The sequence below is a fragment of the Bubalus kerabau genome, chromosome 7, assembly GCF_029407905.1.
Source record: "Bubalus kerabau isolate K-KA32 ecotype Philippines breed swamp buffalo chromosome 7, PCC_UOA_SB_1v2, whole genome shotgun sequence".
In the NCBI taxonomy this organism is placed as follows: domain Eukaryota; kingdom Metazoa; phylum Chordata; class Mammalia; order Artiodactyla; family Bovidae; genus Bubalus; species Bubalus kerabau.
Window position 1 is genome coordinate 26669219 of NC_073630.1, and position 15487 is coordinate 26684705.

General features: G+C 42.1%; 2 protein-coding genes across 2 annotated transcripts in view; one reads left to right on the top strand and one right to left on the bottom strand.

Annotated features, from left to right (window-relative positions):
- The window catches only part of PPA2 (inorganic pyrophosphatase 2), a 217184-nt gene that overhangs the window by 157410 nt on the left and 44287 nt on the right, over positions 1–15487 (bottom strand). The window lies entirely within an intron of this gene.
- Positions 8182–15487, top strand: part of ARHGEF38 (Rho guanine nucleotide exchange factor 38) — a 150477-nt gene continuing 143171 nt past the window's right edge. The window contains exon 1 of the mRNA XM_055587875.1: positions 8182–8467. Within this exon, the coding sequence (XP_055443850.1) occupies positions 8272–8467 (196 nt within the window). The 5' untranslated portion in view covers positions 8182–8271. The remainder of the gene's footprint in view (positions 8468–15487) is intronic.

Sequence of the window (15487 nt, forward strand, 5' to 3'; positions counted from 1 at the left end):
CCCCTACCTCAGATTGAGGAGATATTCAAGAAAGCCGGCCACCCGTTCATGTGAAACGAGCACCTGGGCTACGTGTTCACCTGCTCATGTAACCTGGGCACCGGGATGCATGGAGGCATGCATGTCAAGTTGGCGCACTTGAGCAAGCATCCCAAGTTCTAGGAGATCCTCACTCGCCTGCGCCTGCAGAAGCGAGGCACAGGTGGTGTGGACACGGCTGCCGTGGGCTCAGTGTTCGACGTGTCCAACGCCGACCGGCTGGGCTCGTAGGAGGTAGAACAGGTGCAGCTGGTGGTGGATGGTGTGAAGCTCATGGTGGAGATGGAGAAGAAGCTGGAGAAGAGCCAGTCCATTGATGACATGATCCCTGCCCAGAAGTAGGCGCACAGCCAGCCTGCCGCCGACTGCTGGAGCCCCAGCCTAAGGGAGGACCCAGCCCACCAGAGGCCCGCCCCTTCATCCTTTGCCCCTCCCCTTCCTCCTGGAGCCCAGCCTATAAACATTTGGTCCACCTGGGGCTCTATCCATCCTTCTAGTTCGAGTTCCAACCAGAGTTCCAACCAATGGGCTCCAGTCTCTGGGTTCTGGCCAATGAAAAACCTCCCTTAAGGTCTCCTCTTCTTTTCCCCAAGCTCCACCCACCATCGGGAGCTCTGGCTAATAGAGCTCACCTGGAGCTGTTGCTTTTTCTCCACTCAAAGCAACAAATAAAAGCAATGGTGGCCTTAAAAAAAATAAATAAATAAAAAATAAAACGTATTTGAGTCCTTCTCTACCACCCTTACTGTAGTCCAAGCATTTCTTGCCTGAACTCTTATAATACATTTCTAACTTACACTGATAAGTTCTTTTCCTTTGTCCAATCCAATGTATTTATGATTTTATTCAGAGATGTGATTTTTGTTTTGGAATTAGTTTTACAAACTAAAAGCACTGGGTCTTATAAAGATTTATATATAATTTAATCTATCAGTTCAGTTCAGTTCAGTCACTCAGTCATGTCCAACTCTGTGTGGCCCCAAGGACTGCAGCATGCCATGCTTCCCTGTCCATGACCAACTCCTGGACCTTACTCAAACTCTTGTCCATTGAGTCGGTGATGCCATCCAACCATCTCATCCTCTGTAGTCCCTTTCTCCTCTTTCCTTCAATCTTTCCCATCATCAGGGTCTTTTCTAGTGAGTCAGTTTTTTGCATCAGGTGGCCAAAGTACTGGAGCTTCAGCTTCAGCATCAGTCCTTCCAATGAATATTCAGGACTGATTTCCTTTAGGATAGAGAGACTATATCACTGGTAATGTCACACAGAAGAAATGGAGTAGCCTTTATGATCAACAAGAGTCCAAAATGCAGTACTTGATCTCAGTTCATTTCAAAGGTAAGCCATTCAACATCACAGTAATACAAGTTTATGCCCCTACCAGAGATGCCGAAGAATCTGAAGTTGATCAGATCTATGAAGAGCTAGAAGACCTCATAAGACTAACACCAAAAAAAGATGGTCTATTCATCATTGGGGATTGGAATGCAAAAGTCGGAAGTCAAGAGATACCTGGAGTAACAGATAAGTGTGGCCTTGGAGAACAAAATGAAGGAGGGCAAAGGCTAACTGAATTCTGCCAAGAAAATGCACCAGTCATAGCAAATACCTTTATTCAACAACACAAGAGATGACTTTACACATGGACATCACCAAATGGTCAATACCAAAATCAAATTGGCATTCTTTGTAGTCAAAGATGGAGAAGCTGTATATAGTCAGCAAAAACAAGACCTGGAGCTGACTGTGGCTCAGATCATCAACTTCTCATAGTGAAAATTTAGGTTTATACTAAAGAAAGTGGGGAAAACCACTAAGCCAGCCAGGTATGACTTAAATGAAATCACCTATGAATATGCAGTGGAGGCAATGAATAGATTCAAGGGATTGGAACTTGTAAACAGTATGCCTGAAGAACTATGGATGAAAGTCTGTAATACTGTAAAGGAAGCAGTGAACAAAGCCATCCCAAAGAAAAAGAAAAGCAAGAAGGCAAGTGGTTATCTGAGGAGGTCTTACAAATAGCTAAAGAAAGAAGAGAAGCTAAAAGCAAGGGAGAAAGGTAAAGGAATATACAAATACACGCAGATTTCCAAAGAACAGTACAGGGAGACAAGGACTTCTTCAATGAACAGTGTATAAAACTAGAAGGAAACAACAGAAGGGGAAAGACTACAGATCTCTTCAGGAAAATTGGAGATATTAAGGAGACATTTCACCCAAAGATGCGCTAAATAAAGATTAGAAATGGTAAAGACCTAGTAGACGTTGAAGAGATCAAGAAGAGTAAGAAAGAATACACAGAAGAATTGTACAAGAAAGATCTAAATGAACCAGATTACTATGAAATGGTGTGGTCAGCCACCCACAGCAAGACATTCCAGAGAGCGAAGTCAAGTGGGTCTTAGGAAGCACTTCTGTTAATAAAGCTAATGGATGCAATGGAATTCTAGTAGAACTATTCAAAACCCTAAAGGATGATGCCATCAAGGTGCTGCATTCAAAATGTCAGCAAATCTGGAAGACCGAACAATGGCCACAGGACTGGAAAAGGTCAGTCCTCATCCCAATTCCCTAGAAGGGTAGTACTAAAGAATGTGCTAACCATCAGACAATTGCATGCATCTCTCATGCTAGTAAGGTCATGCTTAAAATCTTGCATGCTAGGCTTCCTAGGTGGTGCTAGTGATAAAAAACCTCCCTGCCAATGCAGGAGATGTAAGAGACATGGAATCAATTCCTGGATTGGTAAGATTCCCTGGAGTAGGAAATGGCAACCCACTCCAGTATTCTTGTCTGGAGAATCGCATGGACAGAGGAACCTGTTGGGCTATAGTTCATAGCGTCACAAAGTATCAGACACTACTGAAGCGACCTTGCAAGCATGCAGGCCTAAGCATTATGTGAATAAAGAACTTCCAGATGTCCAAGCTGGGTTTAGAAAAGGAAGAGGAACCAGAGATCAAATTGCCAACATTTGCTGAATCATAGAGAAAGCTAGGGAACTCCAGAAAAACGTCTACCTCTGTTTCATCTACTATGCCAAAGCTTTCAACTGTGAGGATCATAATAAAAACTGTGGAAAGTTCTTAAAGAGATGAGAATACCATCTGCGGATGGTGACTGCCACCATGAAATCAGATGTTTACTTCTTGGCAGGAAAACTGTGACAAACATAGACAGTGCGTTGAAAAGCGGAGACATTACTCTGCTGACAAAGGTCCATGTAGTCAAGGCTATGGTCTTCCCAGTGGTCATATATGGTTGTGAGAACTGGACCATAAAGAAGACAGAATGCCAAAGAATTGATGCCTTTGAACTGTGGTGCTGGAGATGACTCCTGAGAGTCCCTTGGACAGAAAGGAGATCAAACCAGTCAATCTTAAGGGAAGTCAACCCTGAATACTCATTGGAATGACTGATGCTGAAGCAGAAGCTCCAGTATTTTGGTCATCTGATGCAAACAGCTGACTCATTGGAAGAGTCCCTGATGCTGGGAAAGATTGAGGGCAGAAGGAGTAGAGGGAGTCAGAGGAGATGGCTGGAGGGCATCACTGATGAAATGGACATGAACTTGGGCAAACTTAGGGAGACGGTGAGGGAAGGGAGGTCTGGTATGCTGCAGTCAATGGGGTTTCAAAGAGTCAGACACAGCTGGGCAACTGAACAACAACAACAACGTCACAAAGTTGATCTATGTCATGAAGCTGTTTTAGCTGAAACTAGAACTGGGTCCTGGATTCACTGTAGAGTGCTTTTTAAAATAATGAGCCATGAACTGCATGTTCTTTGCTCCTAATAAAATTAAGAGAATTAATATCAATATTTTATTAAGTAGTATAAAAACCTTGTATGGAAATATTTTGTACCTCTTTCATAAAATATAAAGCAGACAAATTAGAAGCCTTGCTCCTTCAGTCTCATTCATTTTCTAGCAAAACATTCCAGTGGCAAAACACTCAAAATCTCTTTAATCTAGCCATTCTTACAGGCAGAAAAACTAAACCATGTTTTTTTATGTTGGTGATTCTAAACACACTGGCTTAAACCATGTCAAAAAGATAAGCAAGAGAACAGTGATTCATTTTATTTCAAGGACTCTCTGTTGAATCTCTTAGAAATGTATTGAAAAGAACTCCAACTAACAATATCTTTAGGATGGAGGTTCCTTTTTATTCTCATAACAAGAAGTGTAAAGGTGGATGGCCACTAATATTCATTCAGTAGCTCAATGTAACCAGAGACCATGGTTCTCTGGTCTTTCCTTATGGACACAGGGTGGCTGTAACTTCATGCATTGCACCCGGAATCAAGTTTGGATGAAGGGGGAAGGTTGAAGCCAGCTGTAGAGAAGAAATGCTTTCCCAGAATCAACTCCTTGTCCCCACATCCTACCAGAGGTCTCATTTGCCAGGACTAAGATTACACAGCCACCTGTAAGGGGCTAGGATTACATGGCCACCTGTACATGGCCAAGGAGTACATCAAGGCTGTATATTGTCACCATGTTTATTTAACTTCTATGCAGAGTACATCATGAGAAATGCCCAGCTGGATGAAGCACAAGCTGGAATCAAGATTGCCGGGAGAAATATCAATCACCTCAGATATGCAGATGACACCACCCTTATGGCAGAAAGTGAAGAGGAGCTAAAGAGCCTCTTGATGAAAGTGAAAGAGGAGAGTGAAAAAGTTGGCTTAAAGCTCAACATTCAAAAAACTAAGATCATGGCATCCAGTCCTATTACTTCATGGCATATAGATGGGGAAACAATGGAAACAATGACAGACTTTATTTTCTTGGGCTCCAAAATCACTGCAGATGGTGACTGCAGCCACAAAATTAAAAGACGCTTGCTTCTTGGAAGAAAAGGTATGACCAACCTAGACAGCAACTAGAAAATGGACACAAAATTACCATTATAATTGGCCAAGCCTAATGTCACCTGGAACAAAGTAAGGGTCTGTTGACAAGGAATAGCATGCAGTGGGAGGTGGTAGGAATGAACATTGAGAAAGCTACTAACAAGGTCTGCCCCATTCGTTGATTGATTAAAAGATGGTTTTGAAAGAATTTATCTATTATTTTTAAAGTTGACATAGAAACTGTTATGAATAAATTGCAAAATATATTTACTACTGAATTCATAGTGTGTGTGTTAGTCACTCAGTTGTGTCTGACTCTTTGTGACTCCATGGACTGTAGCCCGCCAGGCTCCTCTGTCCATAAAATCCTCCAGGCAAGAATACTGGAGTGGGTTGCCATTTCCTCCTCCATGGGATCTTCCGGATCCAGGGATCAAACCTAGGTCTCCTGAATTGCAGGAAGATATTTTTTTACTGAGTCACCAGGCAATTCATGGTAGGTATTCAATTCAGTTCAGTCACTCAGTCATGTCCAACTCTTTGCAACCCCATGAATCGCAGCACACCAGGCCTCCCTGTCCATCACCAACTCCCAGAGTTCACTCAAACTCGTGTTCATTGAGTCAGTGATGCCATCCAGCCATCTCATCCTCTGTCATCCCCTTTTCCTCCTGCCCCCAATCCCTCCCAGCATCAGGATCTTTTCCAATGAGTCAACTCTTTGCATGAGGTGGCCAAAGTATTGGAGTTTCAGCTTCAGCATCAGTCCTTCCAATGAACACCCAGGACTGGTTTCCTTTGGGATGTACTGGTTGGATCTCCTTGCAGTCCAAGGGACTCTCAAGAATCTTCTCCAACACCACAGTTCAAAAGCATCAATTCTTCAGCGCTCAGCCTTCTTCACAGTCCGACTCTCACCTCCATACATGACCACAGGAAAAACCATAGCCTTGACTAGACGGACCTTTGTGGGCAAAGTAATGTCTCTGCTTTTGAATATGCTGTCTAGGTTGGTCATCACTTTCCTTTCAAGGAGTAAGCATCTTTTAATTTCATGGCTGCAATCACCATCTGCTGTGATTTTGGAGCCCAAAAAAATATATTATGTATCTTCTCAACTGGTGAAATTTCAAAATATAATAAAGTTACCACAGCCAGTTCTGCTATTCTTGCTTTGAAAACATAAATTTGTTCCAACAAAAGTGATATATTAGGGAACTCTTTGAGCATAACACAATTTCACATTTGCTTATGCGTGATTTCATCTACTTGAAACTTTAGGTGAATGCAGAAAACCATATCCAGATGCCCTGAGCCATGGGGGTGTACACAAAACTCATGCATGAACACCCCTCAAGATTACCAGGCCCTTCAGTTCAGGGCCTGCAGTACTAGCCACACCCATCCACATCTGGTGATGTACATTTCCATCTGACTTTAAATACCACTACTTTCATCATTTCCTCATGACTTACAGCTGTAACCCTTCTACTACCCACTTCCACAAGCAATGTTTAGTGCTGTTTCAATACGAAGTGCCGCGTTTATTGTAGTATTTATCTATTTCTTAACCATTTATCACAAGTAAAACTGTGCTACCATTTTTTTTCCAGTTTTTTTTATCTTTTTTTAGTTGATCACTGACAAAGTTTCTGAGTGTTTTAACCCTAACCACGTATTTCTCGTAAGTCCTGTGGTTCCAATTGCACAATTTTGCAGTAGCACTTATATCTAACAGCATATGTCTGTCAGTAACCAGGTAAATAAACACAACATACATTACACATATATGTATATATAATAGTAGAAAACAACTGAGGCATTTTTAATGTGAATTAAAAAAAAAAAGATTATTTCACCTCTTAGCAGTGAATGTGCCTTGAGAAGCATTTATTAAATGTATTTGGGAGGGCTTGTTAAAAAGACTATCAATTATATTAAATACAAGCCATTCAATATGCCAAGCTATATATAGATGTCTCTATAGTGGGTGAAGATTTGTCATTTATCTTTTAAGGTAATTATGCAAATTGTATTCAGCTCACACACTCGGAGTTGGAAATATTTTTTTTTCTCTTTTTCTTCGTTTTAAAATCTTGTCTAACAAGAATTAACCACGATTCAAAATGGGCAGCACAAAGCTAGATTTTGGCGGTCCCTTTACAACAAAAAAGGAACCTATTTTTCTCCTTCAGGTCTCTCTTTTCTTTAACGAGGGCATACAAAACACTCTGCACATTCCCAGAGCTTCTGAGAACTTCCCCCTTGAGAAATCTCAGAAAATACAAGGAAAAACAACTTCAAAAAAATTAATGAAAGGCCCATCACTATTTGCCTCTCTACCCTCCCTCTTCCCCAGGCCTTTCCAATTTCTAAGTGACTTTTCTCACTTTCAAACCCTTCCCCTCCTCTCATTTTCCCAAGGTCAGCTGCTTTTCTCCAGCACTCCATCTGCGAAAGGGAGGGAAAAGATCCTTCGGACATCACACATAGGCACAGTGCTGATTTTCCCCAGGACCAGGGCGTAGGAGGATGGGCGTGGGCTGTGAAAGGACTTATTTCAACCTAGGGCAGCAAGTGGAGAGCAAGATATTGAAAAGGCTCCAGGTCTTTCCCACAATGCTAAGTGCCTGACCCCTGGCCAGTGTCAACACTTGTTTTCTCAGGATTGTGGATCAGGGTTTGGCACGTATGTTTTTAGCAAACAATCTGTGAGTGCTCAGTGTTCAAAGGCAGAAGCATGACTTTGAGTGAGCACAGTAATCCTTTCAAAAAAGAAAAAAATCTGTCTCCAATGTTGTGATGTAAACGCAAATTCTCACGGCCCCACACAAGCTCCACAGTCACATGTGGGTGACTCTAGCTGAAAGTCACATAGGAGCTCAATCTGCCTCCAGGCAGCAGAAACAGCTCCGTGTCCCAGCGCACCTGTCCACACCCAGAGGCGCACACTAAACCCATAAGCCGCAGGTTACACAGGCGTGCTTCCCCTCCTCCCGCCTCACCTTGTTCCCTTTCCCCACCCCCCGCACCCCCAGCCCTCGCCCCACACAATGGGATTTTTGTTTGCTTCAGCAGCATGTGACGGCGGAGTCCCTGCTTTGCCTAGCTTGGTGTGGCAGGTCTCTCGGGTAACAGGTGGCAGCTTCCCCTGTCGGATTCTAGGTATAAAAAAGAATGACCTCATAGGGGTGGAGCCCCGGGACTCCGTGGAGGTGGCAGTCACAGACAGGTCACCCTGGAGAGAAGCCGGTTGGTTGGAAGGAGGCAGTTAAACTCCTCAGGCTGGGGTTGTAACCTTCACCCCGGAGGCCCTTTAGCAGCCAGCGATTGCCCGCCGGCCTCTCAAGGTGGTCTCAGCCTCCGATGGAGCCCAAAGAAGCTCCCGGGAAAGAAAACATGGGCACCAAGAAAAAGAATCTGCCCTTCCTGAGGCCCAGGCTCTATATGCTGGAGAGAAGGAAGACTGACACTGTGGTTGAGAGCAGTATTCCTGGGGACCACTCTGGTACCTTGAGGAGGAGCCAGTCTGACAGGAGCGAGTACAACCAGAAATTACAAGGTAACCTACAAGAAACCAGTGGGCCGGGGGTTACCGCACTCCCAGCTCTTTGCTTCCTACTCTTCCATTTACAAAGAAAACATTCAAGGCAGAGGAGAAGAGCAAATATTACCTTCCTCTATATGAAGGAAAGTAAGAAAATAAGAAAAATGAAGGAAATGTAATTCATAAATTATAGTACAAATTTATTATGTCCTTCCAGAGTTAAAGAGCCAATTCTAAAGTATTCTTAACACTATCATGTCTTTTTTGTCTTTTTTTTTCCTGCCACCTTCCCTTACCTTGCTTCTCCCTCCTCCACCCAATTTAAGAAGCGGGAAGCACTAAAAAGCAAATGATTTAGAACCCTACACAAGATAGTTTATCTCAACAGATAGGTGTGAGATGTCACACCAGGAGATCTATCCAGGTAATTGTAGTGAACTGTGATTGTGGTTATCTTAAATAGGGGCATGAAAGTACAACCACATCTGTGAAAAATAAGGAATGTTCGAGTCATTGGAGAGTACAACAGGATTTCTTGAAAAATCACATAGATGTTCATTCCTTTAGAGTAAATCAAGTAACATCCAAATATGGTAAGAGATGCTTAACATGCTTAGACCGAATGACTTTTGAGGAAATAACTTCAGTTTATTTTGTGATGGTCATAAGATAATCTGGCACAGTTATTATAACACGTCCTGTTTTAGGTCCTGAATTGCTCTTCCTTCCCATGCACCCTCTCTTTTCTTTTCTCTTGAAGGTCATTTGTTCTAGTCAACTTCATTTTGATGTGGATATCATGCAACATTTTAATCAGATACCTATTATGTGATCCCTGGAACTGGTCTCTCCCTCTTTGAGGCACACTGTGTCTAAGGGCTCATTATCCCACCATGAGCTGTCATTCTGGACTGAAAAACTACCATGAAACTAGAAAGACCAATGGGACAAGCTTGTATTTAGAAGGTCCCTTTCATAAAAAAATGTGCTTGGATTTAGTGATGCAAATTAAATTAAATAAGTTAAATGCATGTAAATTAAATATTTAAGATTCCTGCTATGAGTTGATACTTTTAAAAACATATAGCTCAGGATTAAAATGCAAAGTTGAGTCTTATAACTAAAGAATTTTTTTAATAGGAAAGGGGTATTGTTTGAACTTTGAAATAATTTATTCTCAAGGCTATGGATAAATTGGAAAGCATGCAAAATTTTTTTTTCATAGAAAAAATTTTATTTATTTATTTTTGGGGGGACATTTTTGCACTCCCATAATTTTGAAGCTAATCCAAGATATGATAATATCAAATATATCAATATCTGTATTGGCAATATCTATAGATATTTCTGCATGTACTTGTAAGTATAAGAAGGTTAAGACAAAAACCGTAACCACAATATGATAATCGTACCCTAAACTCTCCAATAATTCCTTAGTATCATCAAAGATCCAGTCAGATTAAAAAACAAAGACAGCTCATAAATGTAATAAAATTTTAAAATAGTGTTTGTTTAAATTAGGATCCCAGTAAGTTCTGCACAGTGAGATGGGTTACTTTTAACTCTCTTTTTAACATATAGGGTTCCTTTTCTTCTCTCTCCTTGCAATTTGTTGAAAAAATCTGGTGGTTTACCTCAAACTGCTTCGCAGTCAGGGCTTTGCTAGTTGCATCCATTCCCCCAGTGTTGCAGACAAGCTCCACCGTGGTCTGCTCTTCTGTCAGTTGGTGGTCAGATCTAGTGTTGATCAGATTCAGGTTTGATTTTCCTGGCAAGACTACTTCATGGGAGCACCATGCTTTTTCACCTGGAGGCTTATGATATCTAGTTCTCTTCTCCTTCTCTGATCTTAGCAACTGATATCTAGATCTGTTCAGGCATGGCTGATTCCAGCCAGGAACCAGGAAACACAGCATCTTGAAGAGGTTCCCAAGAACCAGACTGCCATTTCTCCAAGGAGACTGTTTCCTTTCGATGAAAGTCACTCAGTCGTGTCCAACTCTTTGCGACCCCATGAACTGTACAGTCCATGGAATTCTCCAGGCCGGAATACTGGAGTAGGTAACCTTTCCCTTCTCCAGGGGATCTTCCCAACTCAGGGATCAAACCCAGGTCTCCCACATTGCAGGCGGATTCTTTACCAACTGAGCTATCAGGGAAGCCCAAAATATCTATTGATTTCAATGGGGAATGGTATTTGGAGAACATGATCTGGGTGCTAGGAGTGTTCCTTACACAAGACGTTGTTTTTGCCAAAGGTGAACAACAAGTTAAAACCCATGCTTTAGGTACACACTCAGCCTTTGGAGCCCAAGAAATCACTGGCCACCAGCACTTACTTCTGCTTGAACAGATCTAGATGTGAGAGGAGCTGTTTGCCTGAGGGGAAAGAAAGTTACCCTCCCCAGTGGAGCTGGGCAAAACTGTGGGCAGTTGCCTCAGGGGTCTTGATTCTCCACAAGAGAACATCAAAAGGCCCTGGGAAGGGGGTGATCCCACACTCCCATTCCAGCCTGGGAGAGGCTTGTTGCACATGGCCACAGGCAGGAGCCTGGGAAGCACAGAAATGAAGCCCAAGGAGGGAATCTGGGGATGGATTCTCTCCCCTTCTTTGCTGGAGCAGTGTGCGTGCATGCATGCTCAGTCATGTTTGACTGTTTTTGACCCCATGAACTGTAGCCCACATCTGTTCGTGGGATTCTTCAGGCAATAATAGTGGAGTGGGTTGTCATTTCCTTCTCCAGGGGACCTTCCCATCCCAGGGATCAAACCCGCATCTCTTGTGTCTCCTGTATGAGCTTTCATAAGCTACCTGAGCCACACTGAGCCACTGGGGAAGCCTTACTGGGGCAGACAGGGCTGCTTTTCTTCCCCAGTAAAGAATGAAAATGCTAAAGTCATACACATTCTGTTTCCAATCCTGGCACTTCAGTTTACTACCTATAAGACTGAGTAAATCACTGAAAATTTCTGAGCTTCAATTTCTTCGTCTATGAAAGTAAGAAAATTACACTTACCACATAGTGTTATTGGGAGAATGAAATTAGATAATTACATGAAACATCTAGAATATTGGTTGATACACTGTGATTCATAAACAGCAGTTATTTTCAATTTTAGAAATGATGGGTACCACAATGATAGAACAAGACTTGCCCTTTATTAACCCACATTTTCTAGTCTACTAGTCTATTTCAGGCTTCCTTTGTGGCTCAGCTGGTAAAGAATCTGCCTGCAATGTGGGAGACCTGGGTTCAATCCCTGGGTTGTGAAGATCCCCTGGAGAAGGGAACGGCTATCCACTCCAGTACTCTGGCCTGGAGAATTCCATGGACTGTATAGTCCATGGGGTCACAAAGAGTCAGACACGACTGAGTGACTTTCATTTTCAACCTGTTTCAACTCTTTTCTGTCTTTTGAGAAAGAGACAAATAAGAAATTCAGGAAAAACCCACTTCTTTGTCTCTAATAATGTTTCTTCTTTGTGAGATTCACTAATTCAGTATTTTTTTGATCCTGAGTTTCCATTAGCAGAATAAAAACAGAAAATATTTTTTGCTTTCACTTCCTAAACTTAGCTAAAAGAAAGAAAAGTCTGTGGCCACAGAGTACAGTGGATATTTATTGGTTATTCTGCAGAAGACTTCAGGCTTCTCATGTTTGCCACTGGAGTTGTGGTTTTTCTATGCTCTGTTGGATCCTGTCTTGGAAGGAAAGACTCAGGAGTTAATCTGTGGTCCTAGACCTGTCAGAGTACAGAGGAGCACATTAGAGCTGGTACAGATGGGCTGGCCTCCTGATAAGGAAAATTTTTAAAGATGCAATTCAATAAAATCCATGGCTGATCTCTAAAACCTAATAGCACTTTTAGTATGATTCTTCTATAATTGCTTTGGCAACAATAGAGGGCATCTCTCATTGTTGTTGGAAGCAGTCAGTTCTGTGGTTTGCACTCTGGTCTGTGCTTTCCCCACTGTCACACAGATGAGTCCTAAGTCACCTTGTGTGTGTGCGTGCCCAGTTGTGTCTGACTCTTGCAACCCCATGGACTGTAGCCCGCGAGGCTCCTCTGTCCATGGGCTTTCCCAGGCAAGAATACTGGAGTGAGTTGCCATTTCCTATTCCAAGGGATCTTCCCAACCCAGGGATTGAACCAGCATCTTGTGCCCCCTGCCTTGGTGGGCAGACTGTTTTCCACTAGGGCTACCTGTGAAGCCCTAAGTCACGCTAAGAAACTGTTTATTACTGCAATGCCAAGAGTTTTTCTTCTGCCTACCTTGGAACTGATAGCTCCCTGGGAGGCATTGAACAAAGACCTGAGCTGGTTAGAGCCCACAGATGGCCAGAGCCATCATGAGGTCACAGTGGTTTTCCAGTAGTGGCAAGCAGCCTCAAATTATTGATTAAGCACTGCTTGTCCTTCAGGGCTGTGTCACTATCTGAGTAATACAATTCACTGCTCTGTCCCTGTAAGCAAGTTCTCTAGGGTTCTGGAAGATGTTAGATCTGTCTTCAGCATCTCTGGGCTCACCTCTCAACTATACAGTTTATCTGTTCTATTCAATTTCTGACCAACATCACTTTAGTAATGTGATTCTTAAGTTGTAATATTTTAAAAATGGTAAGGGAGGGATGAGAGCTACTAAGTTAAATGATAGACCATGATTCCTATGAGAACATCATAAAATCTTTGTAAAAGATTATAATCACATCATTCTTAGTAAGCCTTAAGTTGTACAATAATAGTTTGATGCTAAGCCTACTGTTAGTTGCTTATTTTTTCAACAGATTCATTCAGTTAATTAGCATTTATTGAATATGTTATATGGTAAGCAAAAAACAATATGTGCCAGGAATTACAACTACAAAATCAATAAGAAAAAGCATCTGACCTTTACTCCAAAGGAGCCTGGATCAGGGTTGGGCAGAGAGGTTGTTAGAAAACACTGTCACTCAGAGATGATAAGGTAGGAATGGGGTGAAGGTGCAGAATCGGGAGACAAAGGCATTTTAACGCCTTTGTTGAGCTTATCTCTGTCTGAAATAATGGTGTTTGTTTCCTTGTTTATTGCTTATTATCGACCCATTTCCTCTCCTATCTCTTGCCACTCCCATCCCTGCCAGTTGGTACAAGGGGCCCTATCTGTCTCATTAGCTTTCTGTCTTTGTACTTAGAATAGTGCCCAGCATATGGGAAGCCCTCAGTAACGTTCAAATAGAATGAATGACTTGAACCATCCAGTCTAGGCAGGGAATCAGTAGGAGGAAAGATATGAAGGCCTGAATTAAGAGCCCTGCATCTTCGTATGTGAGGATATATGTCTCTGTTCACAAACAAGATTCTTCAATAAAAATAAGCAAATATATTAGAGATAACAGTGCACAGAATTGCCTTTTTGACAAATAATTCTGCCTTTTAGAGCACGCCAGGCCATACCTCAGCTCACTGCTCTTCTTCCAATCATAACAACAAAAGTTACATCATTTTAGTGTCTGAGCTTGCTCAGCCCCTCACTGGGAGCTGAGAGTTTTTTACTGGGAGCCATGGAGAATGATCGAAGCAAGGGAAATTGACTGGCTAGTTGTTAAAAGTTTTTTCTTTGGGAAATGATTTTGTATATGACTGTATGTGTGAACTCTATATGGAGAAGGAAATGGCAACCCACTCCAGTGTTCTTGCCTGGAGAATCCCATGGACAGAGAAACCTGGTAGGCTGCCGTCCACGGGGTCACACAGAGTCGGACACGACTGAAGCGGCTTAGCAGCAGCAGCAGCAGCAATGAACTCTATATTTGAAACACACCTCATTTAAACAGTTACACACAAGTGTCTGTGAATATGAAGATCATTCATCTGTCTAATATGTCTACTGTATGTAGCTACAGATTAAGTTGTATGTGTGTGTGTGTGTACTTGAGACATATTTCTTTAATGATTGAAACTTTTTATAAAAAGTTTATTGATTAACATTCAACAGCCTTTTCTACAAACCCTATATGATTGATACAGCTGACATTATTGGTTTCCTTTCAGTGTGGGTGCTATGGGATGAATGTTTATGTTTTCCCCAAAATGCATTTATTGAAGCTTAACTCCCAACGTGATCGTATTTGGAGGGGGACTTTTGGGAGGTAATTAGCTCAGGAGGGTGGAGCCTTCATAAATAGGTTTAGTGCCGTTACAAGATGTGAGAGATTTGCTCCCTCTCTCTCTGCCCTTTGCCATGTGAGGATGTGAAATGACAGACATCTGTCCACCAGGAGGGGGCCTCACCAGCACCTTGAACCTTGACCTTGGACTTCCCAACTGTGATAAACAAATGTTTGTGGTTTAAGCCACCCTATTTATGGTATATTTGTTACAACAGCCCAAAATGACCAAGGTAGTTGGGCAGTTACTTTCATCCTCTATGGCCTCAGTAAGCCTCTGGTTAATTTTTTGGCCAATGCGTATTTTTGCTTATCAAGTGTCAGGTGAAAGAGTGAGAATGGTGGGTTAAGTGTCCTCACACTGGCAGATAACAACACAAAAGGCACATCTCCAGTTCATGTTAGTTCTGGGATGCTTTCTTTTTTGCAAAGCCTATCATATCATTTTCATTATGAAAGGATCGATGGCTTGTTTTTATGAAAGCCTGAAATGTTCTTACTATGGACGTTAATGAACAAACCACTCTTCTGCATGGACTTTATACAGAATAATATATTTTGCAGTATGAGGTAAAAGACTAGATTAGACTTGGTCAGAGTATGGGAACATTTAATTTGTAATGACTTTTGAGAATACAAAGTAACTGGTAAGCAAGCAAGAGGAGTCGTCAATACTGGCAGATTTGCTGATTTTTGTTCAGGGAGGTGGAATAAAAGTAGTTGTCCAGCTGTTTGTCCCAGTTTCCATCCTGGGGCCATGGGTCTGTTTTGTTGCTGCCTTTGTTCTTGGAGTGTAAAGTAACTCATTCCCCTTTACTTGCCTTTAGTGAAATGGGAAGTACTTGGATCAGTAATGTGACACCAACAAAAATAAGTTGTGTCTCA